The 25308-nt window shown below is 41.1% G+C and overlaps 1 protein-coding gene across 2 annotated transcripts in view; it reads right to left on the reverse strand.

Moving 5' to 3' along the window:
* Positions 1-25308, reverse strand: part of Fto (FTO alpha-ketoglutarate dependent dioxygenase) — a 359978-nt gene that overhangs the window by 183362 nt on the left and 151308 nt on the right. For both annotated transcript variants that reach the window (XM_021631121.2, XM_060392230.1), the window contains exons 5-7: positions 22159-22238; positions 17457-17600; positions 5656-5775 (exon numbers count right to left, since the gene is read on the reverse strand). In XM_021631121.2, the coding sequence (XP_021486796.1) occupies positions 5656-5775; positions 17457-17600; positions 22159-22238 (344 nt within the window). The remainder of the gene's footprint in view (positions 1-5655; positions 5776-17456; positions 17601-22158; positions 22239-25308) is intronic.

Raw genomic sequence — 25308 nt, forward strand, 5'->3', positions numbered from 1 at the left:
TTTGTGGCTGAAAGTGACTTGTTTCTTTTTTCCCAATTTCCAAAGATAAACACAAAGGCTCTAAAATAACGGTGTTCCAGAATTTGAATTATTGGGTGCTTGTAACTGTTTAACCTGCTTCCAATCTGGGCTTATCTTGAGCCACTCAGCAATGTCCCAGTCAAAAGAGGGAGAGGAGAATTTCAGTCTTAATTGAAAACCACCAGACATTTCATACCAGATCTTAAATTACTATAATATACTCTGCTCCTAAATTAGAAATACTGACCCTAGGGTAGGAAAGATGGCTTAGTGGTTAAGAGCTTGTCAGGCTCTTGCAGTGGATCCAAGTTCAATTCCTAGCACCCATGTTGGTTGGCTGACAAGCACCTCTAACTCTAGCTCCAGGGGGGAAACTAATGCTCTGGCCTCCAAAGATACCTGCATTCATGTGCACATATCCACACACAGACAATACACACAATTAAGAATAAAAATATAAAAGTGAAATGAAACACTGAAAAATGGGAGACAAGATTATGTTAGCACAGCGCTGAAGAGATGGCTCAGCAGTTGCTCTTCCAGAGGACCTGGGTTCAATTCCCATCACCCACATGGCAGCTCACAACTGTCCATTCCAAGGGACCCAACACTTTCACACAGACATACATGTAGGTGAAACACTCGTGTACATAAAAATAATCCTAAAAAAAGATTGTTAGCACATGTAATTTAGTATTCACAGGAATACTTAAGAGGAGAGGTAAATATATATATATAAAACATAAATATATATACTATAGCTAGGCAATTTTACCATTAATATGAACCAAAATATTGATTTATAGTTTATCATTAAATCCCTAATGTCCCCTAAAATCTTTAATTTAGAAGAAATTTTAAAATGAGCTTACTTGAGCTGTTAGCAAATGCCATTGTATTTGATATATATTTCAGCACATAAGAAGCAGCCTTGTTCCCATGTTCACTTACAGAGAATTTTATCCACAACTTTGGTGACAGCTTCATTAACCTTTTCACAAACAAACAAACAAACAAACAAAGTGCTCTTTGGCTCAGTCTTTCCCTGCAACTGCGGGAGCCACGAACAGAGGACCCATCCCTGCAGCAGCGGGCTGCTTCTGGAACAAGCTTCCCTGGTGATTTATGTAGACCACAGTGACATGCAGAGAGGCATGGCTCACCTTGGAATTAAACTGTTATAAATAACTTGTCAGGGACACCTTTACATTCTGAAGAACATTTCTCTTTTAAAACTTTAACAACAAGAACCTGGTTATGCTATGAAATGAAACACCCACTCATTTGCCACATGTCTCTGCTCTCCCGAGCCAAATTTTAACATAAATGGGCAAATTAAATGTAGCCTATAGCTTACCTAACATAATTATATGTTGCATTTTACACTGATTCAAAACGGATACGTTAAAATAATCCAGCCTTGGCTCATGCCCACTACAGTCAACAAAGGTTATTGAGGCCAATCATCCTGCACAGCGCCTGCTACTGTAGCACCAAGGACTGCTGGGATTGGAAATGGCTCAAAGCACAGAGGATGAGCAGGAGCCACTTTCTCCCCCAAAAAGGAAAAGAAACAACAACAACAAAAATGCATGAAGAAATCTCCCACAGTACATAAACCACCAGCTCATCTCCAAGTGATTTCCCGGGAAGCTTGGCTGGAATAATACCGCTGGATACAAAATGGAGGTTTTATTTTTTTTTAAGGTCAAAAGGAAATGAATAAATGTCATCAATTTGGAGGATTTTACACCCAGCATTCTTTTCAGTCTCACCATGAATTTGATAGTGTTAAAACATTTTTATAGGTAAAATAAATGTCAGTTTTGCAAAGAGCGACACCAGCCCCTGGGAGACAAATGGCCTATCCATTGAATCTCAGGCCATGTCAAGACTGCCTCGCCTCACAGGAGACTTGAGCTTTTCAGACTCCTCTTTAGCCAGCAAGAAAAGCTAGCACAGTTTCTTTCAAATGGTAACTCTCCTGTCCTGAAGAGTCTCCTCATAATATGATAATCTTGGATGAGAGGTAGTGGGTTGGTTAGGGGAAAAAAAAAAAAAAACACAAATATGTGACTAGTGCTCAATGTTAGAATACTTCTTGAGTGGAGAGCAAAGAAGGCAAGAAAGGCTTGACTGTGGTGCAAAGGGTCAGGCTGCTCCAGGCTCAATGCTCAATAAATTCACAAAGTAATATGCAGGGGAGATGTGATGTTTTATCAGAATGTCATTCAAATCTAAGGTATAGAGCATTTACATCACAAGAGCAAGCGCAGAGTGAAACTGTCCTCCGGGACAGAAGGGGTAAGAATGAACAGTGTGCCGGAGCGTACTTGCTGGGACAGGGAGTGGGGAACGGGAGGCCGGGGGAGTTTATGCACAGCTGACTAAACTTTCTGAAATATGTGGCTGGTTATGACATGTGCAGCAATTACCACTAATGGAAGGACAGCTATTTTAAAATTCATTCTCCATTCGCCTATAGGCTTCCGGAGACTACCCCTCCCAACAACATGAGAAAGAGAACACAAAGACAGAGAGAAATTACAGCACACGCCTCTTCCAAGGTACAAGGGCCATCATCAAAGGCTGCATTACTCATAAGCAAAATTGAGAAAGTGATGCATGCATTGCCCAAGGTTGCAGACCTTATTTTTCTCACTGAAAAAGATGGAAGGTATGCTGCAGAGCAAACCAAAATGCATAGATCACAGACATCTTTCCACAACACACACACGACTCTGTAACTCAAAAAAGCAAAAGATAACAAAGAATCACTTGTTTAAAATCATAATAATTTGGAGTAATACATTCCATGGAAGAACAGTCAGAGCATCCAGAAATGCCCTTTCGGTTTGCTTAATTCCGCAGAATCTAAACGTGCACCAAACACTGCACTTTTGAAGTGAAATTGCTGTTGGATCTGTGAACCCACAACTGACTTCCTGTGTTACGGAATCTTGGAGATTACAGCTAACTTGAAGCAACAGGGGTAATTCTTGGCAGTTAATGGGATCTTTATATGCATTTTCTTGAAAGGCAGCATCTTGGGTCCTCCAACTAGCAGCTCAACATTGCCCCCTACTGCTTACAAGTAAAACAAAGCTGAAGAGTCTGCCAGAGCCAGACTCTCACCAACCAATGCCTATTTCACCCCAATACCCAAAACCACATGGCCCTGTACTACGAGCCACAGAGTCAGGGACTTTTCCAAAGATTATTCTTTGCTGTCTCTTTCAATAACAAAAGTAACTTATCATGAGTTTATTAGAAATCTTTTTTTAAAGGCCTGAAGCAATGCTTCAGCTTAATTTAGAAGAACCATTCCTTTTATCTCGGCCCAAACCTTCACTCTGCTGCTAATGATCCAACTGTGGTGTGAGGGTAAGACATTAAACCACTGATGTTTTTTTACAGCAAAGAACCACACTCTGGAAAATTCTATGGATTGCTGCTCCTTTAGTATTTTTTAAATATAAATACTTCCTTTAACTAATGTGCCACTAATGTACCAAATATGTGTACACATATAAAGAGAGCCTGATATATATCTACAGTCAGATGTCTTGTCAGTGAATTAATAATGAAATTGCTGGCATGATCACAGTACTAAAAATTTCACTGAGTGGGGGTGGAATACTCCTAAATCAAATATTCCTAAAATAAAAACTTTTTTTCCAAAAAAAAAAGTTTATTGTACAAAATAACAGTTCTTTTCTTACTTGTTTCTAAGTCTTAATTTACAGCTTGATAAAATTACAATTTCAAAGTAAGGCTGATGTCTAGGAATTAGACCTCAGCAAGCAAGATTCTAAGTGCATATGCAAAATGGACAAAAATCAAAAGTTGTGTACACCCTATAAAAACAGTTTCCGACCTCCCAGGCTCAGCTCAGGAACAAAGCTAGGCAGACAAAGAGAGAATATTCATCATCTCCAAATTAGCAGCACACTGCTCTGTCCTGCACTGACTGGGGGAATCGCTGAACAGACAAGGCTGAACAGGTCTCAGAGATGTCCGTTCTTAGAGATGTGCATTTTAATGCACACTCTTAAGCTGAGGCCTTCGGACTTATAGCTTGGCATTTTCATTATTAAAAGACAAGGATGAGGGAAGATTCTGAATTAACTTCTTTATCAAAACAAACAAACAAAAAAACGCACCAGGTTGGCAGGCCAAGAGGACACTTTTGGAGGTGACAGACCAGTCTCAGTGTCAGCCATGATTATAGCTCTACAGGTGCATATTTATCCCTCAGCTCCTCAAGCTGTACACATTATGCTTCTTTAGCTTCCTGTCTGTCAGCTATAGGTCCATGGAGCTGTCTGAAAAACACTGAGGTGGGGACTGCGATCACTGTGCACCCCTGCTGTGTACCAGCCTTGCAGAGAGTCCCACTCTTGGCACACTTCACTCTCCAAAGGTCAGCAGGCTTTTATCGCCTTTCCTCTACATTCCGAATTCAAGTGTTTGGAGGCAGATCAGTGGGCCAACAAAGGACAAGAAGCCTTGAGCAAGCCTTCTCGAGTTCAAATCCCAACTCTCTCACCTATTAGCTCATGACCTTGGGAAAGTTACATAAGGCCTTTGGGCTCCTCTCTCCTCATATGCAAAAGTGAGACAACCATGAACATTACATAAGTTCTTTAGTACTCGTAAAATCTTTAGTAATCATAAAATAGCATCCAAGCATTTAAGGTTGTTATTGTAGAGGCTCATTAGGCTCTTCCACCTGCCAACTAGCTGATCTAGTCCATGTTACACATACCCTAAGTGCTCTGATTTAGGATTCTGTTTTCACAGTTCCAAGACATGATGTTCCTCCCCAGTATCCCACCCCTTACTCTCCTCTCCATAAGGTCCTCCAAACAGACCAGCACCTTCAGAACAGTTCCAGCAGCAATGACCTGACCGTGATAATGATCTGAACCACGATGCATGTGTGGAGGTTAGAGGAATATTTGAGAATCTTCTCCTTCCACAATGTGGGTCTCAGGCATAAAACCCAGGTCATCAGGTTTGGTGGCAACTGTCTTTACACTCTGGCTCATCTTGCCAGCCCATGATTTTATTTTTAGGCCGCACTGCATAGTGTTATTTTAGCTACAGTAATCATGTTGTCTTCCACATTTCTCTCTTTGCTAAACTGCTAGGTTATGGTGACTAAAAGCATCCTCCCTGTAGCCTGGCAGCCTGTGCTTCCATCTCAATCACCTATTTAGTGACTTTGGACAAGCATCTAATTTCTCTATACCTCTGCTTTCACATCTGTAAGTCAGGGCTCACAGCACTGTCTACATCAATTGTTGCAAGAATTTAAAATCTTGATAAGGAAAACCCATTAAATAGTGGCTGGAACATGAAAACACAAATGAGGGTTGGCTACTGTTGTCACCCTGTTCTCATGCTGTGCCCCAGCTCATGTGTATCAGAGTGCCTTCTGTGAAGAATATCAGAAAAGTTCCCTGAAAAGAACTGAGGCTTTACTGAAAAAAAATCGCAGGCTGCTCCCGTTACCTTACAGGAAATAACATAATCATTTAGAATGATAACATATACATATACAAAATCAGACAGCTGAAGACTTGCCCAATGCAGTATCCCAGGAAATGCGGTCAGGCCTCATGCACTTACCACATTCTCCATCTTCTTCCACAGCCCCTCCAGGTGAGTCATGGGTTCACACCACCAATCAGTGCAAATTTTGTATCGATTTCCTTGAAACCAGAACTGCCTCAGCCACTCAAACTCAACCTGTGGACCAGAACAAGAAGGTGGTGGTTATAATGTCCTTGGGATAGACCGACAAGGACAATGACTTCCCCACTTAATTCTCCTTTGGCAACTAAATAGACAGCGGATGAGAAAGGTGAGAAAAGCTTGGCCTAACCAGTTCCCAACATGACCCTGGTATCTCCAGAGCATTCTGAAAGCAAAGAAAACGGATGTTTTAGAGTAGAGGTCCTGCTAGGATGACAGCCCAGGTCAGGTTACATGATTTAGGCAGATAGAACAAATATTCAGATCCTAAAGTATAAACAGCCTCCACTGTACACAATGGAAAGTCATAACGAAGCAGTTAAACATCTTTAGTAAAAGCCAAGGAGGCAATGACATAGACAGATACTAAGCGTATCATGGGTCAGGTTCTTAGGCTGAAAATAAAGAACTTTACCCAAGGGCCAGGAGAAGCCGCTGAGTGTCTTAGCCACATAAGCAAACAATACATAATTAGTTATAGGAGCATTCAACCTCCTACACAGCCCTCAAGGTTCTCACTTGTTGACTCAGAGAGGGCCAACTGCACTACACAAACAGCAGCATAGACAGAAGGTACCGATTTATGTTCTTTTCTGTGATGCTCCCAAGCTGTTTGTGTTGCCCACTTGGAGGCATTCCCTCCTACCCACAGGAAGGACACAGAGCTCCCATCGTCTCTTCTTCAGGCTCAGTCCTGCAGTACAGGCAGAGCTCCAGCTAAGACACTTAACAGTGGCAGGAACCCAGGGTAAAGCCAAACATCCCTCCCCACTTCTGGGTTTCAGAAACAGGCCTCAAGACCCAAACACAAGAAGCCTGTAGACATTTTGCTGTCAAATTGGGGCCAATGTGGCAGGAGGTGACTATGAGATGAGAAGATGAAAATCAGGTCCTGGAGATAGTTACTGAGTACATGATCTATCTCCAAAGCTCCTTTCTACGTAAGCCAGTTCAGGTTTGGCTGTCTGCTCCTTGTAATGGAAACAGTCTCGGCACGTACAGACCAGGAGCTGACCAATACTGTAAGGACAAGTGTTTTATGGCTTGTCTTCCACTTGAATATCAAACTATAACACCAAAGCATAACTACATAACTATCACCCCAAACTCCTTTTACCCAAAGGAGTATACAGTGACCCCAGCACCAGGCTGTGCTGAGCGCTTTGCAGAGTCATCATGTTGCACACACAGAGCCAAGCTATTGTCATTGTCACCTGCGACCACAGAGGATTTGGGTTTGTTTCTCCATTTTGAACTTTCATGAGGCAAACAAAAAGCAACCACTGAAGATTAACAATGGTAGAAATGGCTCAAGTAAGAAACTGGAGAAGACCTACTCTAATGAAAAGGCTTTGGTTTGCACTAAATAAATGTTTGTTTGATATGCAGAACTGATTTCAGCCAAAGCTGTTTAAACAAAACAAGACAGGAATGTGGGCAACTTTAAGACAGTTGCTATACCTTACCTGGGGCACTAACAGACAGCAGTTAACAGAAGGTAAATCTAAGTTCTTTGAAAGAAGAATGAATATGGCCACAGTTCAACTTTAGCGAAGATCAAGGTTTAACAACACATTTACTATAAGACAAACAGAGCACCTTTTAATGGGTTTCACATGAAAGTCAGAATGGCCTGAGAGCAGAGCCTTGAGCCTGACGTCAGGGAGAGGTGAAGTGGTTTCCGAAAGCTCTCCAACCACTGGGCTAGTAATTTCCACTGAAGAGAACAAAAGTTGAAAGCCTCCACCAAGGTACACAGGGAATAAAAAGGCTACCACATGCAGTAAGCCTGTCAACCTACTAGGGCACGACACTGCAGTTCTGTGATGGGAGAGCTTGGAAGCAGGAAGAAGGCCTGTGGGAGATTCTGCCATAGCGTAAGAAAGCAAATGCAGAGCCCTGGCCATGCTGGCAAATTAAACCTTCTTTTTCTCCTCAGACAGCTCACTCTCTTGGCTCTGCAGGTAAGGGCGCTTGTCACCAAGTCCATCAACCTGCATGTAAGCCCCAGAGCCCACATGGTGGAAGGAGACAAATGACCCCTCTGCAGGCCATGGGGTAAGTCTTTCCAACCCCCATTAAAAAATAAATGTAACTTTTTTTTAATTAAATAATCAGGGTTCTGGATGTTCAGGAAAGAAAAAAGATTATGAACTGTCTCCTTGTAATGGATAAATTTCCAGCATATATGACCTACTAAAATTAAGAAGATATAAAACAATTTAAATCTATAAAAAAGCAAAGTGATTGATAAAGTTATAAAAAAGTGTCCCAACAAAGAAAAGTCTAGAACCAGATGAATTTGCTGCCAAATTCTTTCGGGGAAGGGCTAACAGCAGTGCTCCTCAGACTTCGTTAGACAGAAAGGAAATAAGGAGTGCCCAACACAGTGAACAAAGCTAGCGTTCCCAACATACCCAAACCAGAGAACAGCAACAAAAGCTGCATACCAAATTAACTGCTGAACACAGACACAGAATTTCTCAACAAAATCCTCAGGCTCATATACCAGGAACTAGGATCAAACTGGTTCCATTACAGGCATGCAAGAATGGTTCAACATATACAAATAAAGATGTAATAAAGCACATCAGTTATGTAAGGGCAGAAATCACAAGGCCATCAGTAGATGCAGAAGAGGCCTTTGACAAAATCCACTTTCCTTCATAACGGAATTCCTGAACACACTACAAACAGAAGGAACATACCTTAGCAAAATAAAGGCTATATATGACAAACCTATAGCCAGCATTACACTAAATACTCTAAACTCAGGAATGACACAGGCTTCCCACACTTTCCATGCTTACTCAGTATAGTGTTCCAAATCTTAACTATAGAAATAAGGCAAGAAAAATAAAAAAAGGAAATAGAAAAAAACTCAAATGATCTCAGTTTGCATACAAAATAATTCTAAATTTGAGACCATAAAGACACCTTAGAAAACTCTTCCCCCTGAAAGCTGCTTTCTGCCTTGTAGAATGACATAAAACCAACACACAGAAATCGGCAGTCTTTCCATATGCTATAAGTTGCCAAGAAAAAAAATAAGAGGGAAAGCCTCATTCATGATAACTTAACCTTCTTCCTCATCAGAGAGGTAAAAAAATGTCTACAGTGAATAAGCCAGTGATGAGAAAAACTGACACACCAGATAATGGAATGACCATCCATGCTCATGAATTGACAGGTTACTGTGAAAATAGTTATATTGCAAAAAGTTATCTACAAATTCAATGCAATTCCCATCAAAAGTCAAAGGGCATTGTTCACAGAACTAGAAAAAAAAACTGAAATTCATATAGAAGCATAAAACACCCCAAATAGGAAGAACAATCATGAACAGAATAAGCAATTCTACAGGTATCACAACATAAAATCTCAAAGTATACTATAAAGCCATAGTGACAAAAATAACATAGCAATGACACAAAACCAGACCCACTGAGCAATGTAATTAAAAGGAGTATCCAAAGATAAAAACCACATAATTGGGGCCACCTAAACTCTTACAAAGATGTCACATTGGAAAAATGCTATCTTCTTCAATGCTGGTGCTGGGAAAACTGGGTATCCACATGTAAAAGAATGAAACAAGACTTACCTCTTTCACCATAAGCAAAAATAAATTCAAAATGGATCAAAGACCTTAACATAAGACTTGAAACTCTGAAATTGCTAAGAAAGGCAAAACATTTCAGGATAGAGACACAGGCAAGGACGTTCTGGAAAAAGCCACAAAAGCACAGAAAATAACCCCAAGAACATCAATGAGATTAAATGAAATTAAAAACTTTGACACAGAGATGAAAAAAAAATCATTAAATCAAACAGACAACCCACAGAACAGGAAAATAATTTTGCCAATTATACACCCAACAGGGGATTACTACCTGGATTCCAAAAGAATTCCAAAACTAAATATCACCCAGTCAATAAATGAAATGAATTGAATAGACAAGAGTTCTCAGAGGAAGAAATACAAGTGATCAATAAGTATTCAACATCCTTCACCATTAGCAAAGTGCAAATTAAAGCCACCTGGAAATCCCATTGCAGCCCAGTTAGACCTTGAAAGAAAAATTCTTACCTTCATATGGAACAACAAGAAACCCAGAATTGCTAAATCAATTCTCTACAGTAAAAGATCTTCAGGAGGTATCTCCATCCCTGATCTCAAGGTGTACTATAGAGCAACAATACTAAAAACTACATGATACTGGCACAGAAACAGACTGCGGATAAATGAAATCGAATAGAAGAGCCTGACATAAATCTACATACTTATGGACACCTGATTTTTGACAAAGATGCCAAATACATTCAATGAAAAAAAGACAGCATCTTCAACAAATGGTGCTGGTCTAACTGGAAGTCTACATGTAGAAAAGTGCAAATAGATCCATACTTATCACCCTGCACAAAACTAAAGTCCACATATATCAAAGACCTCAACATAAAACCAGACACACTAAACTGCTTAGAAGAAAAAGTGGGGAATACCCTTGAATTCATTGGCACAGGAGACAACTTCCTGAACAGAACACCAACAGCACAGGCTCTAAGAGCAACAACCAATAAATAGGACCTCATGAAACTGAAAAGCTTCTGTAAAGCAAAGGACAATGTCCTCAGAACAAAACGACAGCCTACAGATTGGGAAAGGATCTTCAACAACCCTATATCTGACAGAGGGCCAGTATATATAAAGACCTCAAGAAGTTAAACAGCAACAAATCAAGTAATCCAATTAAAAATGGGGTACAGAGCTAAACAGAGAATTCTCAATAGAGGAATATCGAATGGCAGAGAAACACTTAAAGAAATGCTCAACCTCATTAGCCACCAGGGAAACGCAAATCAAAACAACCCTAAGATTTCACCTTACACCCATCAGAATGGCTAAGATCAAAAACTCAAGAGACAACACATGCTGGAGAGGTTGTGGAGAAAGGGGAACCCTCCTCCACTGCTGATGTAAACTTGTACAACCACTCTGGAAAGCAATCTGGCGCTTTCTCAGACAACTAGAAATAGCACTTCCTCAAGATCCAGCTATACCACTCCTAGGCATATATCCAAAAGATTCTCAAGTACACAATAAGGACATTTGCTCAACCATGTTTGTAGCAGCCTTATTTGCAATAGCCAGAAGCTGGAAACAGCCCAGATGCCCCTCAGTGGAGAAATGGACACAGAAATTGTGGTATATCTACACAATGGAATATTACTCAGCAATAAAAAAAAAAAAAAAAAAAAGGAAATCATGAAATTTGCAGGTAAATGGTGGGATCTAGAAAAGATCATCCTGAGTGAGCTATTCCAGAAGCAGAAAGATACACATGGTATATACTCACTCATATAGACATATAATATAGTATAAACCTACTAAAATCTGTACACCTAAAGAAACTAATCAAGAGGGAGGACTCTTGCTAAAATGCTCAATTCCTATCTAGAAAGGCAAAGAGGCTGGACATCAGAAGAAGGAGAAAAGAGGGAACAAGTCAGGAGCCTGACACAGAGAACCTCTGAAAAGCTCTGCCCTGCAGACTATCAATGTAGATGCTGAGACTTACGGGCAACCTTTGGGCAGAGTGCAGGGAATCTTAGAAAAGAAGTGGGAAACAGTTAAGATCTGGAGAGGACAGGAACTCCACAAGGAAAGCAACAGAACCAAAAAATCTGAGCACAGGGGTCTTTCCTGAGACTGATATTCCAACCAACAACTATGCATGGAGATAACCTAAGACCCCTGCAGAGATGTAGCCCATGGCAGTTCAGCATCCAAGTGGGTTCCATTGTAATAGGAACAGAGACTGTCTCTGACATGAACTGATTGGCCTGCTCTTTAATTACCTCCCCCTGAGAGGGAAGCAGCATTACCAGCCACAGAAGAAGACAACGCAGCCACTCCTGAAGAGACCTAATTGACTAGGATCAGAAGGAAGGAAAAGAAGACCTCCCCTATCAGTGGACTTGGGGAGGGTCATGCATGCAGAGGGTGGAGGAAGGGAGGGATTGGGATGGGAAGAGGGAGAGAACCACAGGGGGAATACAAAGTGAATAAAGTGTAATTAATAAAGAAAATAAATGACAACACATGCTGGTGTGGGAAAACCAGAACCCTTTTGTTGGTGGGAGTATATATGGATGCACCCATTATAGAATCACTATGGAGGCCCCTCAAAAAACAAAATTGCAACTACTAGAGGATTCATGCGTAACATTCCTACGCCACTCCTATACCAGTATCTATGTAAAGAACTCTAAGTCAGCAGACTATGAAGATACCTTCACATCTATGTTTAATGGCATACTATCCACATCAACAAAGATCTGGAACCAGTCTAGATGTCCATCCACAGACGAATGGATAAAGTGGGAGTTTACTTAGCCATAAACAAGACTGCAACCATGTCATTTTCAGGAAAATAATGGAACTAAAAATCACTATGTTAAGCAAAATAAGCCAGACAAATGTATGGCAGAATTTAGATAAAATGTGTGTGTGTATATTTATATATGCAGACAGACAGACAGACAGACATGACTAGAAATAGAAGAGACTGACACAGAGGAAGAGCTCTAAATGGAAAGCAAAAAACGAGAGGGCAATAGGATATGTATAATGTGAAAGTAAGGACTATTTGGAGAGACAAAGGAGAACAGAACAAGACAGTGGGGGAGGACAGTATAGGCCAATTAATGGTTACATAACAACAATGTGCTCTGAAATGCACATATGAAAATATCACAATGAAAGCCTTTATTTTATATGCTAACTAAAAACAATAAGAAAAAGGAAGAGGAGGCTGTGGCAGAGGAGGAGGAAGTGGTGAAATAAGAATGGTTCTAAATCAGGCATAATGACTGACTCACACTCCTTAGGCTGAGGGAGGTGGCTAAAAAGGCCAATCTGGACTACACAGCTACACCCTGAGTCAAACTGGAGATGGAGCGAAGTAACAAAGGAAGTATGATGGAAATGTGGTTGGGGAGTTTGGGGAGAGACACAACAAAATAAAATTTTGTTTGAAAAATTCCTAAGTCTCTAAAATAATAAAAATAAACATAAAACACAAAAAAAGATAAAAAATAATACTCCAACCAACAAAAAACAGTTTTAAAAACACAAATTAATAAAATAATTAAAGTTCTAAAGTCAATGCAAACTGGGCTGTGCTACAAAAGTCAAGGAGTCAGGTCTTATTACTGAAGACCTAAAACAAATCCAAGTGTGGCATATTTAGTGACCTAGAAAGTTCCAAGCATGTCAGAAGTAGGCCCTCCATCTTTCTCTAGAGAACAAAATCCGCAGAGGAAGCTCAGAGCAGAAGGGCAGAAAGACAAGACAAGCCAGAAGGAAAGCAAAATGCAGACAGGAGACAGAAAGGTTCCACAGGCGACCTGGGTTCCCAAAGATAAGAACAGCAGATGGAATAAGAACAGACAAAATGGAATAGCCCCCGAGGGTCTTTGCAGTTCCCTGCTCACACAGGAGCCACACTGCCTGATCCCTGATGTGCACACAATGAAAACCATTCTCCAACCATCCGAGCAATCCCCATATAGAGTCAAATGAAAGCCCCTGGGAGGAGGCAGGTAGATCCTGGGGTCCCACTCACCATGAAAGGCCTTCTACATCTTTAGAGAACCTGAAAGCAACTAACTGTACAGTGGCTTCAGGTCCACAGCTACAACACAGAAGACCATGTCTGTAACCTTCATACTTGCACATGCCTTAGCCACAGAACAGCCCAAAGAGATGGACGAAGCTGAGTTTTCTCTCAGAAATAACAAGAGACTATGTGAAGGGGAAAGAAGCAACGTCTATCTGGCTGCCTGAACCTCAGTCAGTGAGCACTCACGTGTTGTGGGACAAAGACTAAAGATCAGCCAGTGATAGTGGGGCATCCCGGTAACCCCAGCACTTAGGTGGCTGAAGCAGAAGGTTGTGAGCCCGAGCAACATAGTGAGAGGCTGTCTGAAAAAATAAGAGCGATAAAAAGAAGAAACATTCAAATTTGAGAACCACTACCGCCACATGCCGCCACTCCCATAAGGAGGCAAGCAGTGCCTGCTTTTTCTCTGCCATGTTTGTTTAGGCTCTTGATCTGTCCCCTGGTCAGCCACATGGTTTGCTCAGGAGGCTGTGCGCATGTCCTGAGGGGCACGTGTCTCACTGTACTTATCTGCACTGTTTCTTCAGCACTATGGGCACTAGCAGGGGAGTGCTGGGCTGCAGTGCCACAGACAAAGGAAGCCATGAGAAGCAGCCATGGAGAAGAGGCAGAAGCAGAAGAAACCAAGACCCCCACAGCCACACCCACTGTGTCCTTTCCAGGAGAAACTTGCTAGAAGATTTTAAGTTCACAACACACTGGGTTGAAGAAAGAAAAGGGCAATTTAATAACATAGAGGGAGAATTCTGCTTAAATATTAAGCAGAATTGTTTCTTTTCTTTTCTCTGTATCTTAAAGTGGGGTTATCAAAAAGTCCGATACCTTCTTATGTGTGCACTAGAAAGCAAGCAATTTCTAAGTGCAGATGGTTTCAAAGTATTCAAAGTGCTTCATTATAATTAGCCCAGCAAAGGCACATGGCCTTGAATGAAGAGGAAAACAAACAAGAAAGTAGATAACTACTAAGCATACAGTGTGGGGTGAGTAACTCACTACCCCAGCCCAGGCCAGCTTGCATGACCACAGTATATGATGAGCTGGCACACCCACTTAACCTTGAAGTTAAGATGACTTCAGAGAATGGGAGATGAGGAGGTGGTGACCATGATAGGCACACAGGCTATTTGGATGTAAGACCTTTATCTGATCACCCCAGACTAACCCCTCAATGGTTGCCCACCTTCTGGACACAGACAGTGTCAAGGAGTCAGCTGGTTTCTACAGCAGATGGATTCTGAGGACAGTATTCTGCTGTGATGTTATAGTTTACCTGTCCACGCAGAAAACAAAATACCACAGCCATATGACCAGCGAAGACAGTGAAATAAAACAGCATATGTGCATGATAAAGTCGGCACTCACTTTGCTGACCTGATTCTTAAAGTCATGAATTCTTTCAGAAAAGTAACTAAATACCTGGATTAGAAATTCTGCACTAAAATTCTGTTCCCAGCGAGGTCATCAGGTCCATAAAATGCACAGCTTCCAAGCAGTTCTAGCTAGAAACAACATCCACTGGGGATGCTAACTACTAGGCACAGTGAAGGAAGGAAAATTGGCCCTTGCTTTGGCTTTAGCATGAGGTAACCATTATTCTCCAAAAGGCTGAGTCTCTTTGCCTTTGGTTCTGCGGGTTCTGATACTGTTTTCCACAGTGAAGAACAGCTCACAAGATACTGAAAGCCTTTTAAAAGCTATTGCAATATATCTTATGTCTGTGGGTGAAAACACTGTTTCTCATCTGCTCAGATTCACCCAAGGACTCAACTTCCCTCATAGTAAAAAGGAAGGCTGCATTTCTGAGGGCCTTTCAGATCTATATAGCTACTACTTCCCTGTATCTCAACTCTGTCCCCACGATCTCACCTTCTATATTTGTGCTACTCCCCAGTCTCCCAACACTGTCTCTGTGACCTACAACTGGAGCCTCATACCCTCCCTCAGTGTTCTATGAACTCTAAGCATCCTCTGCCCCGTGGCCTACACAGCGTTTGCTCCTTCCACTTGAAATGTCTCCCTAAAAGCCACATGGCTCACCTCTTCCGATTCTTTCCAGGAGGACACACAATCTCTGGCTCTTGTCATCTCCTTGTTTGTTTTCTGTAGCACTTAGCACCATCGGCGTCCCATTGAATTTACCAGTGTTTATGTTTCTTGTTTCCCATCTCTCTGCATTAGAATGCCTGTTTTACCAGCAAACCCTGAGGCAACCAGAAAAGGGCCCAGTGCAAGCTCATGATCATCACTTGATAGCATGAGCAGCAGCACTGTCATATTCCAGGTTCTCCACCACTTCTCATGTCACGGAGGAAGTCTGAGATTGCTGACACATTTTAACCACCCTCTACCACCTGTTAGCCTTGCCTTTTCCCTCAGGTCTTTATTTAAAGTATAATTCACCCACAACAAAATCCATTCATTTGAGGAAGAAAAGTCAGCATTTCTTTTTAACTTATGAAACTGCATGATTATTACCACAAACCTCCTTAGCATGAAGGGAGGGGTCCAGGCTGAGCATCTTCTCTCTGTAAAGGTGCTGACAAATGAATGTGAGTACTGCTCTGTCTTCATTCAATATGGTTATCTACTGTGGTGGTTTCAATAGGCATGTCCTCCACAGACTCAATTGTTTGAATGCTTGGCCATAGGGAGTGGCTCTACTAGGAGGTGTGGCCTTGCTAGAGCAGGTGTGACATTGTTGGAAGAAGTATGTCACTGTGGATGGAGGTGGGTTTTGAGATCATATATTCTCAAGCTATACCCAGTCTGACACACAGTCCCCTTCTGTTGCCTGTGGATCAAGATGTTGAACTCTTGACTCCTCCAACACTATTGTCTGCCCGCATGATGCCATGCTTGATGCCATGATGGCAAAAGATTAAACCTCTCACCCTGTAAGCCAGCCCCAAATTAAATGTTTTCTTTTATAAGAGTTGCTGTGCTCATGGTGTCTCTTCACAGCAATAGAACCCTAAGGCATTTACTTTACATTTATATCTGGCTCACTATAGAGAATATCACTTAAGCAGTAGTACAAAGTTTCTTTTTTAAAAAACTCATTTACTTACACAAAATGAAAGTTGAAAACAGCTAAACAGTTAATAATATATGCAGGAGACATTGAGAGCATTAGCAAGATAATAAGCTTAGGATGTGCACTGACCTTAGAATGTAGGCCCAGTACTCTCACAGATTGCAGAAAAGCAGCTAGCCTCATAAATTTAAGGCAAAGCATTGTCACTTACTGCTAGGTGGGTGACCATACTTCTCAAGTCGTGTCTTCAAGGAAGCCACTGACTCTTTGCAGAGCTGTGGTCACTCTGCAAGGATGTTGGTGTTGGGAAGAACCGTGAACGTAAAGGCAGTGTGTGCATGCAGAAGTTAGGGCAGAGCTACTCACAGACTTGGAAGACTTCCCATCCACTAGAAAAGGCAGTTCCCCTGCTTCAAGGTTCTACTCATATAATATACCCCTTCTGGTGCCCTGCTACCTGCCAATTATGTATTTCCTGCAGAAACCATCTCAAAGAAAGCAATGGTCTGAATGTTTGTGCCCTTCACACCCAGATTCCGATGGTGAACTCCTAACAATCAGGTGACAGATCGCTTTGAGAGGTAATGGATCCCAAAGACAGAGCTCTTATGAACGGAGTCAATGCACATGCAAAGGAGGGACTTGTTCATCCCTTCTACCATGCAGAGATACAATAAGAAAGCGCCATCTATGAATCCAGAAATATGTCCTCACTGGACACCCGTTCTACCAGTGCCTTTCTCTTGGGCTTCCTAGCCCACCAGACTAAGAGGATCAACTCTTCTGTTTAGGAACTGTGTGGGCTGCCATAGTTTGTTAGCACAAACAACAGGACTCTGGCTACTGTGACTGCTGGTATAACCTGCCCTCCCTGACTTGAATCTTCTGTGTTGGATCTGCATGAAACTGCAAGCAGGGGTGAGTATCAGAACCACCAACATCTTGACCATCCTCACCTCGTTGTGGATTTCTTCTCCTTGTTTCAAAACTGCAGGTTCAAAGGACTTCAAGGAGACATCGCCGTTGTCTGAGTCATTGAGGACATTCTGCAGCGCCAACTGGCAGCGTTGTAAAATATAATCCAAGGTGCCTGTTGAGCACTGTCAAGACAGAACCACAAGTGAGACTGTGAGCAAGCTCCAAACTCAACATGCACCCTTGCTGCTAACAGTTGCCTCTGCTCTATGAGCTTGTCTGCCATCCTCACAGCTCATGCTCCCCAAGGGAGAATTACAGTAGTGGCCTGCTCACTTGATTCTGTGTGGCCAGCCATGCCTCACTAGGTCACACAGGATGCTGGCTGTCTTCATTATATGGTCCTCCTCTCTCTAAGTAAACAACAAGTGCCCTGAGGTGTGTTATATACATGAGGTGTATGTACATACATACATGTATGTTCATATGTGTAGTCTACATACACTGCAGTTTCTTAAACTGACTCTTAAATGTAGAAGAAATAGAATAAACAATTACTCAATGAATAACCAGTTAGCAAGGAGGTCAAAGACAGTGATTTTTTTTTTGTCTCCTGTCATCAACGTAGCAAGAACGGGGAATGGTAGCTAGACTGGAGAACCTGGTGCAAAGCACACAAACTAGAGCAGCAATTTTGTGTGTGTGTACTTGTGCGTGTGTGTGTGTGTGTGTGTGTGTGTGTGTCTTCCCTTTTCTACATTCAGGAGGCAGCTGCAGTCCTTCCTAGAACAGGTTCTTCAATAATGAAGAGTATGGGATGTTGGCTGTGAAGCATATTCAAGGCAAAGCTGAGGTTCAGTATCAGTGGGGACAGAAACAGCTAGCTCACCCCACTCTAGGCCTGTGGAAATACCAGAGATTAAAAGAACACACTCCTTTGAAGGATCCTATGTTGAAAAAGCCAGGGATACTGGTGGAATATGGCTTCACCTATTTTGATAATGAAATGATCTCCTAGGATGATAAGAATGTGTGTGTGTGTGTGTATGTGTTAGGTAGGTAAGTAGGGTGCTAGGTAGATAGATCTCCTTTAGATGTCTTTGAAAACTGTATCCTTCAAATATTTTCACTTTTATATTTATAAGTTAAATGCAAGCCCATAGAAAAAAACCTTGCAAGCAAATCCTGTGGTCTAGAAACTATTATCGCCTCTCTACACAACATGACATGGATGAGCCTGGGAACACTAAGTTTCTGTGTCTTGACTAATACGTATTTTAATATGGTGATCCGAGGGCACAGAGCACACAAGAGTAAACAGCACTGAGCAAGAAGGGTGAACCCCATTCACAAAGCACCCCAGTCCTGCTTCTAAGTGGAATCACCAACACAGGCATCTCACTTTCCCTTCTGCTTCCTCAGTGCAGAGCAGCCTGCCTGGGAGGGAAGCACGTCCATTCCTGCATCCTAGAACTGGACAACCTATACTCTCCATCCATGGAAAGCCAGTTCATTGAGCCAAGCCTAACCTGGACTTTACTGAAGGTCATTTAAAAAAAAGAAGTGCAGGACTTTGTCTTTCTGACTTTATATTAAGTTGTACAAAGAACTTATAAGTGGGCCTGAAGTTTTTGAGATCTTATTCCTTTTTTGGTTATTATCGAAATATCATTCACATCATGAAGTTCAACTATTCAAAGCAACAATTCACCATTTTTGAGTATATTTAAAGTTGTGCCACCACTACTACAATTAACTTAGAATAATTCTGCTACTCCAAATGAAGCCCTTGCCCTTTACTGTCATGTCCACCAGCACTAACATGCTTCCTGCTCTAAGGGGATGATGCTGAAGTCACTCACACACACACAACACACACACACACACACACACACACACCTATCCTGGACCTCTCAGGTCATTAAAATCATTAGTTGTGTGTGGTCTTCTGTGTCTGGCTTTTTACACTAGTATGCCTCTATGGCTCACCCTGTCACAGCATGCTTCAGTATTTCAACCTTGTTTATTGTCAAACAGTATTCAATTATATGGATATGTGATGAGCATTTGGGCTGTGTCCAGCTTGGGGCTATTCTGGGCATTCTATACAAGTTTTCATTTCTCTTGGCTATATACCCGTGTAGGATTGCTGTGCTATAGAGTGCCCACATTTAGCCTTCTGAAGTGCCATGCTACACCAAAGTCACTGCAGAACACAGTGCATTCCTTCCTGCAGAACAGAGGCACTTCTATTCTGCCCAGTCTTGCCAACATTTATTACCGTCATTTGACTCTAGTTTTTATTGGCAATTCTCTGATGACTAGTGATGAGAAACATTTTTGTTTGCTTGACTGTTTGTTTTGCTTTCGGTGCTGGGGAAGAAATCCACGGTTTTTACCACCGAGCTACACTCCCAGCTATGGTACACAATTTTCATGTGTTCTTGGCTATTTCTATACCTTCGCTGGCACATGCCTATTTAGCTCAGTCACCATTTTAAACAGAATCATTTCTCTTTTGAGTTACTGACTTTCAAACATTCTTTTTATATCCTAATTATACTCATTAGATACATGGGTTGATAATATTTTCTTCCATTCTATCTTTACTGTGTTGACAGTTCACTTTGAAGTAACAAGAATTTTTAATTTTGTGATGAAGTCCATGTTTTCTATTTTTTCCCTTGGGTTATTTATGCTTTAGCTGTCATATCTAAAAATCCAATGCCCACACCAAGATAAGAATCACTTGCTGGTAGGTAATTATCAGTAAGGTTCAGAACAAAAACAAAACATACAGAATAGAGAGCAGGGCAGGCTAACACAAGTGTGTCTGTGTCTCTGACTGATAGTTATTATCACTGAAATGATAAAACAAACTTGATAACATTTGGTGGCCTCTGGGAAGGCAGAACTAATCAGGCTAAAGAAAAAAGAGTATATAACCTTACACACTGTTTAAATTTTGAGTTGACTGAGTAATTAACTATTTAAAAAAATAATTATATATAAAATTTAAGTTAAAAAAATAAAACAACCAAATCTCAAAAACATTCTGGAAATGAAACCAAATGCAAATAAAGGAAAAGAGCCAGCAGGACAGTTCTGCTCACACACAGCCAGGTTCTCCACACACAATATGCTCTCCATTAACTCCTAGGAACAGTAGCTTACCATCTGCACAAGACAATCTGCTTCCTACCTATAGTGAGCAGAGGCGTTTATTACTTCTCCAAGAGACATTCCAACAGCCTGGGATAAGGATTTGTATGTTTCATGTTTAACATTTTCTCCCCCTCCGCCAAAAGAAAGTTGAATGAAAGCGTTGGACAGAATGGCTATTGGTGCAGCTCTTGCCACCATGCTTGCAATACAAGGGCCAAGGACAGACACTGGAACATTCAAGAGAATGATGAACAACAAAGAAAAGATTGTAGAAAAGGAGGACATAGTGACTGATGGGCTTTGCTGGCACTTTGAAAATATGTACATACTTTCTGACGCACAGTGTCTTGACACACAATCCAGAAAAAGATATGGTGCTGCCTGACCCAGCAGCCTTGTACAGCCTCAGGACTGCAGGACTTTGCACTTGGGCAACTGTACCACCTCGGTACCTTCTGTTCCATAGCCCCACACTGGTTTCCTGGTATCCTCTGAGGTGTCAAGCTATAACGCAAAGCATAGCCAACAAGCTGGGGACTAGGGCTGTTGCTCAGTGGTTGCCTGATGTGAAAAGCCTTGGACTTACTCTCTAGCAACCTGTAATTAGCCAATTTGCTCATTAATTAAGACATGGATAGGAAGCCAGTCTATGATGCTGTCATTACTCCCCCATTCTCTAAAACCCTACAGTGACTGCTAGACATGTTCCTTATCTTATAATTTCCACTGATATCGCATGATCAGCTGACAGGCAACTATTGCCCAGCAAAACTAAGCTGTGAACGGGACTGGGGAGTTCAGAAGTGCTCTGATATTGCTGTAAGCGTCTCATAAATTTACATTGATCTGTCTAGCTGTCTAGCCAAAACTTAAGGGAAATGTTGAATTCAGCCATTTGAACCCACATGACATATACAGACAATGGCAGACACGGTTGCCCGTGGAAGTCTTCAGTTAGCAGCGTATGCCAATGGCATTTACCTTCTTTATGAAATAAAACCCCTTGCTGTTAAGATGGTTCAGTAGGCAAGACACCTGCTGCCAAACCCCAGGACCTGAGTCTCATATCTGGGACCTACATGGTGGAAGGAAGGAAATGACTTCTACAAGACATACACAGAGATACAGACAAAGACACACACAGACTCACACACACACACACACACACACACACACACACACACACAGACACACACAAACACAACAAGGAAGGGAATGTATACATAAACACAAATTTTTGTGTGTTTTGTGTATATTTAAAAAATGTACACATAGCATGTGTATACATTTAGAAAATATGTATATATTTTAAAAATGTATACATAGCATGTATAAGTAACTTTTTAAAGAAACAGCTCCAAAACACAAAATTAGCATATCCTATACTATGAATAAACTTTAAAACTATAACCGCTACAACCCAGAGCTAAAAAAGGAAGTACATGAAGACTAAAGTCGAATTAGATGAAAACGATTTTCTGATCAAATACTCTTCAAAGCCCTGCGATACAGTGTTCCTTCATCTACCTCTGTCACCTTCAGTTGAGTGTTAATCAGCACAGTTATATTCTTGCTTACCTCGGCCACGCGGTGGGTGGAACTAAATCGAGGCTGTGAGCCAGCCAAAACACAGTGCTGGTGGGTGGCATTGAGATCATCTGCAGGAGAAAAGAAAAAAAATGTTCATTAGTCAGTATACACTATCCACTGTTTAACTGAAGCACAAAGTAAACAGTAACTATATCTTCCAAGAAACAAGAATCACCAAGGAGTTAACGCTTACCTTATATTAGGTAAACCTTGTGAATAGCATGTCCACATAAATATTCATGTGTATGTATAAAATGAATCATTCAGAACAGGATTCTTGTACAGGTGCACAGATATACGTACCATAAATAAATCCTCCGTACCAGGATGTTATCAATACTACTCCAGGCTATCCCACAGCAAGCTTGGCATTGGACCCCTACTGACACGTGGTCTTACATGCTTTTCTACTGCCACGCTTTCTATCTGTGGACTGAGCTGTCCTTTTTCAAACTCATAACTATATCTTCAGCAGAAACCAGAATCCTCTTCAATTATTTGAACGTAAACATATTTTATTCCAAGTTCACTTTTTTCTGTCTAGTTGAAGTTTTAATTTTGCCCTGACAATTAACCAAGCAAGCATGCTGGGCTCTTGGAATTCAAGCCTGTGGACCATGACTTCAGAAAGAAAAAAGGTGGTGGCTGTTCCATTCGCTGATGAATACTTCTAAAACCACAATCTCCAACAGACAAATCAGAAGCCAGACTTCTATATATTTTAAAATTAGTGCTATAGCCAGAAAGTCTAACTTATTACAAAGACAAGAGCTGAACTTTAGACAATACAGCTCCTACCAGATACCAAGATAAACAATGACTTCAACTACAAGGCTACCTCCATCAGGACCCATAGGTGTCAGAAAATACTCAGACTACCTGTAAACACAAAGGAAACACAAGAGGACAAATGGAAGGCTTCAGCTCTCTGACAGCATGAAGTGACAACAAGACTTACTGTCTACTTCTAACAATTAAATGCTTTTAACAGTAAAGTGTAACAAAGCAAAAATAGGAACCAAAGGTTTCTGACACTGGGAAATAGATCCCAGAAAGAAAAGAAATAACATAGGCTGGTTTACAATTGCCGGAACTCAGTGCCTGGAAAGGCAGTCAAATTCAGAGTGGGGAAGTGAAGTGGATAGAAATGACAGAGATTAGAGGGTGGAAAGCCAAGGCAGCAAGGTACCTAAAATGTACTAGATTGGGACTGGGGGCAGGAGATAGCCATTAGCTAAGTAATGACCTATGTATGTGTGAGTGAAAATCTCTAAGGGGTGAAAAAGAAGCATTGGAAAGCAGCACCCTGAGCAAACCCCAGAGTTCACTTACAACAGGCATGAGCAGTCTCAGGACAGGAAATGCTTCTTGGATGAGGTACTGGGCAATCCTTAGGACAACTGTCACATTTGTAACAGAAAAACTAGTGCCAGAGTAAGGGTTGTTAGGGATACACCCAGCAAAGCCTAAAGTAAGTCTCTAAAGAACCCATTTATTTAAGTAAATCAATCATCCAGTAGGGCATAATCTAACAGTATTAAAACAAATGTAACAGAACTAGGCATGCATCAAATACCACATACTCTAGTAATCATTGAAAAAAATAACAGGACAGAAATCTACATCCACATAAGATATGTACAGGACTTTCTTTTACATACATAAATTTTAATCTTATACACATACTCAGAAGCTTTTGAAAGTCTGATATTTAGAATCTTAAATTAAAAGGCCACTAAATGAGATTAAATAAAAATTAGACACTATAGAAGAAAACAATGAGTGAATAAAACCATATGAAAAAAGAAACTCTCCAAAATAAAGAAAACATTTAAAAAGACCTTAAAGGAATGAGAGCACGTCAATGATCTATACACTAACATTAAACAGCTCAACATAACATGAGTCACAGAAAGAGCAAATAATTTCAACAACTTTAACAGAAAAAGTCAATGTGCCCAAAACATTTTCAAACTTGATGAAAACAAAAGTCTCAGAGCTAAAGAATGCAAAAACTGAAGCAAAGTAAAATAAAAACAATGTTCATTGTAATCAGACTTCTGCTGGTGGGAAAGGAACATAGTAGATGGGGGAGACATGAGAATGAGTGTGGACGGCTCTTCATCAGCAGTCAGACCACTCAGGAGTCAACCAGAGAATACAGATAAAAACCAAAGACCTCCGTGGAAACATCAGTCCAAATGAAAGCAGAACAAGGAACAAGAAAACACTGATTTCAGCTCCTTTGTAGTTAAGAAAAAATTGCGTTCCTACACTACATAGTGTCCAAACAAAGAATGGAGAAAAACGCCGAGAATCATCTGTGAAATTCATAGTTTGGGAGTACAAAATCCCCCAAAGACCAAGGCTGAATCCTAAGACACAGACAATTTCCCCTCCTCACACCTCGCCACTTTACTGAAGACCTGTTTAATGTAGCACCATTTACGAGAAACATCATGTTAGCCATGAAGAAGAAAATTCTAGAAGTACAGCTTGAAAGAATAAGCATACTCAGAATCAGCCAACTAGGGAGGGGGTTTCGATCACATGTATTAGGCAGATAAGAGGAGATCATAAGTAAATCAACCATACCAAGACCTGAAAACTATAATCTGCTTCCACTGGTTTATGGCAGAGAATGTCCTCTCGGATCAGTTATCTTACATGTCAGTCTCTCCTTTTAAAAGTTGAATAATACTCTATTGTGTGTGCACAACTATATCACAGTCTATTCAACCATTCATTAGTTGACAGGCCCTTGGATCACTTCCATCTTTTTGCTATTGTGAATGACAGTGGCATGACAATTGGTGTACAGGTAGTTCTTTGGGAACCTGATTTTAATGTTTTTGGTATATACTCAGAAGTGGGATTCCGGTCTTGTACAATGATTGTGTTTTAACATTTGAGAACCTGCCACACAGTTTTTCATGTGGCCACGCCAGTTTATACTTCTATCATCTATCGGGCTTTCTAGTTTCTCCACAGGCTTACCAACACTTGCTGGTTTCTGTTTTTCTTTCTTATCACAGTGATATCAATTGGGTGTGAAGTGATACAGGGCTTTTGATTTACATGATGAGTCATCTTTAAAGAACAGAATTAGTTAGCCTAGTCAATCAAAATTAGTCACAG

This window comes from Meriones unguiculatus, chromosome 10 (genome assembly GCF_030254825.1).
Source record: "Meriones unguiculatus strain TT.TT164.6M chromosome 10, Bangor_MerUng_6.1, whole genome shotgun sequence".
Taxonomy (NCBI): domain Eukaryota; kingdom Metazoa; phylum Chordata; class Mammalia; order Rodentia; family Muridae; genus Meriones; species Meriones unguiculatus.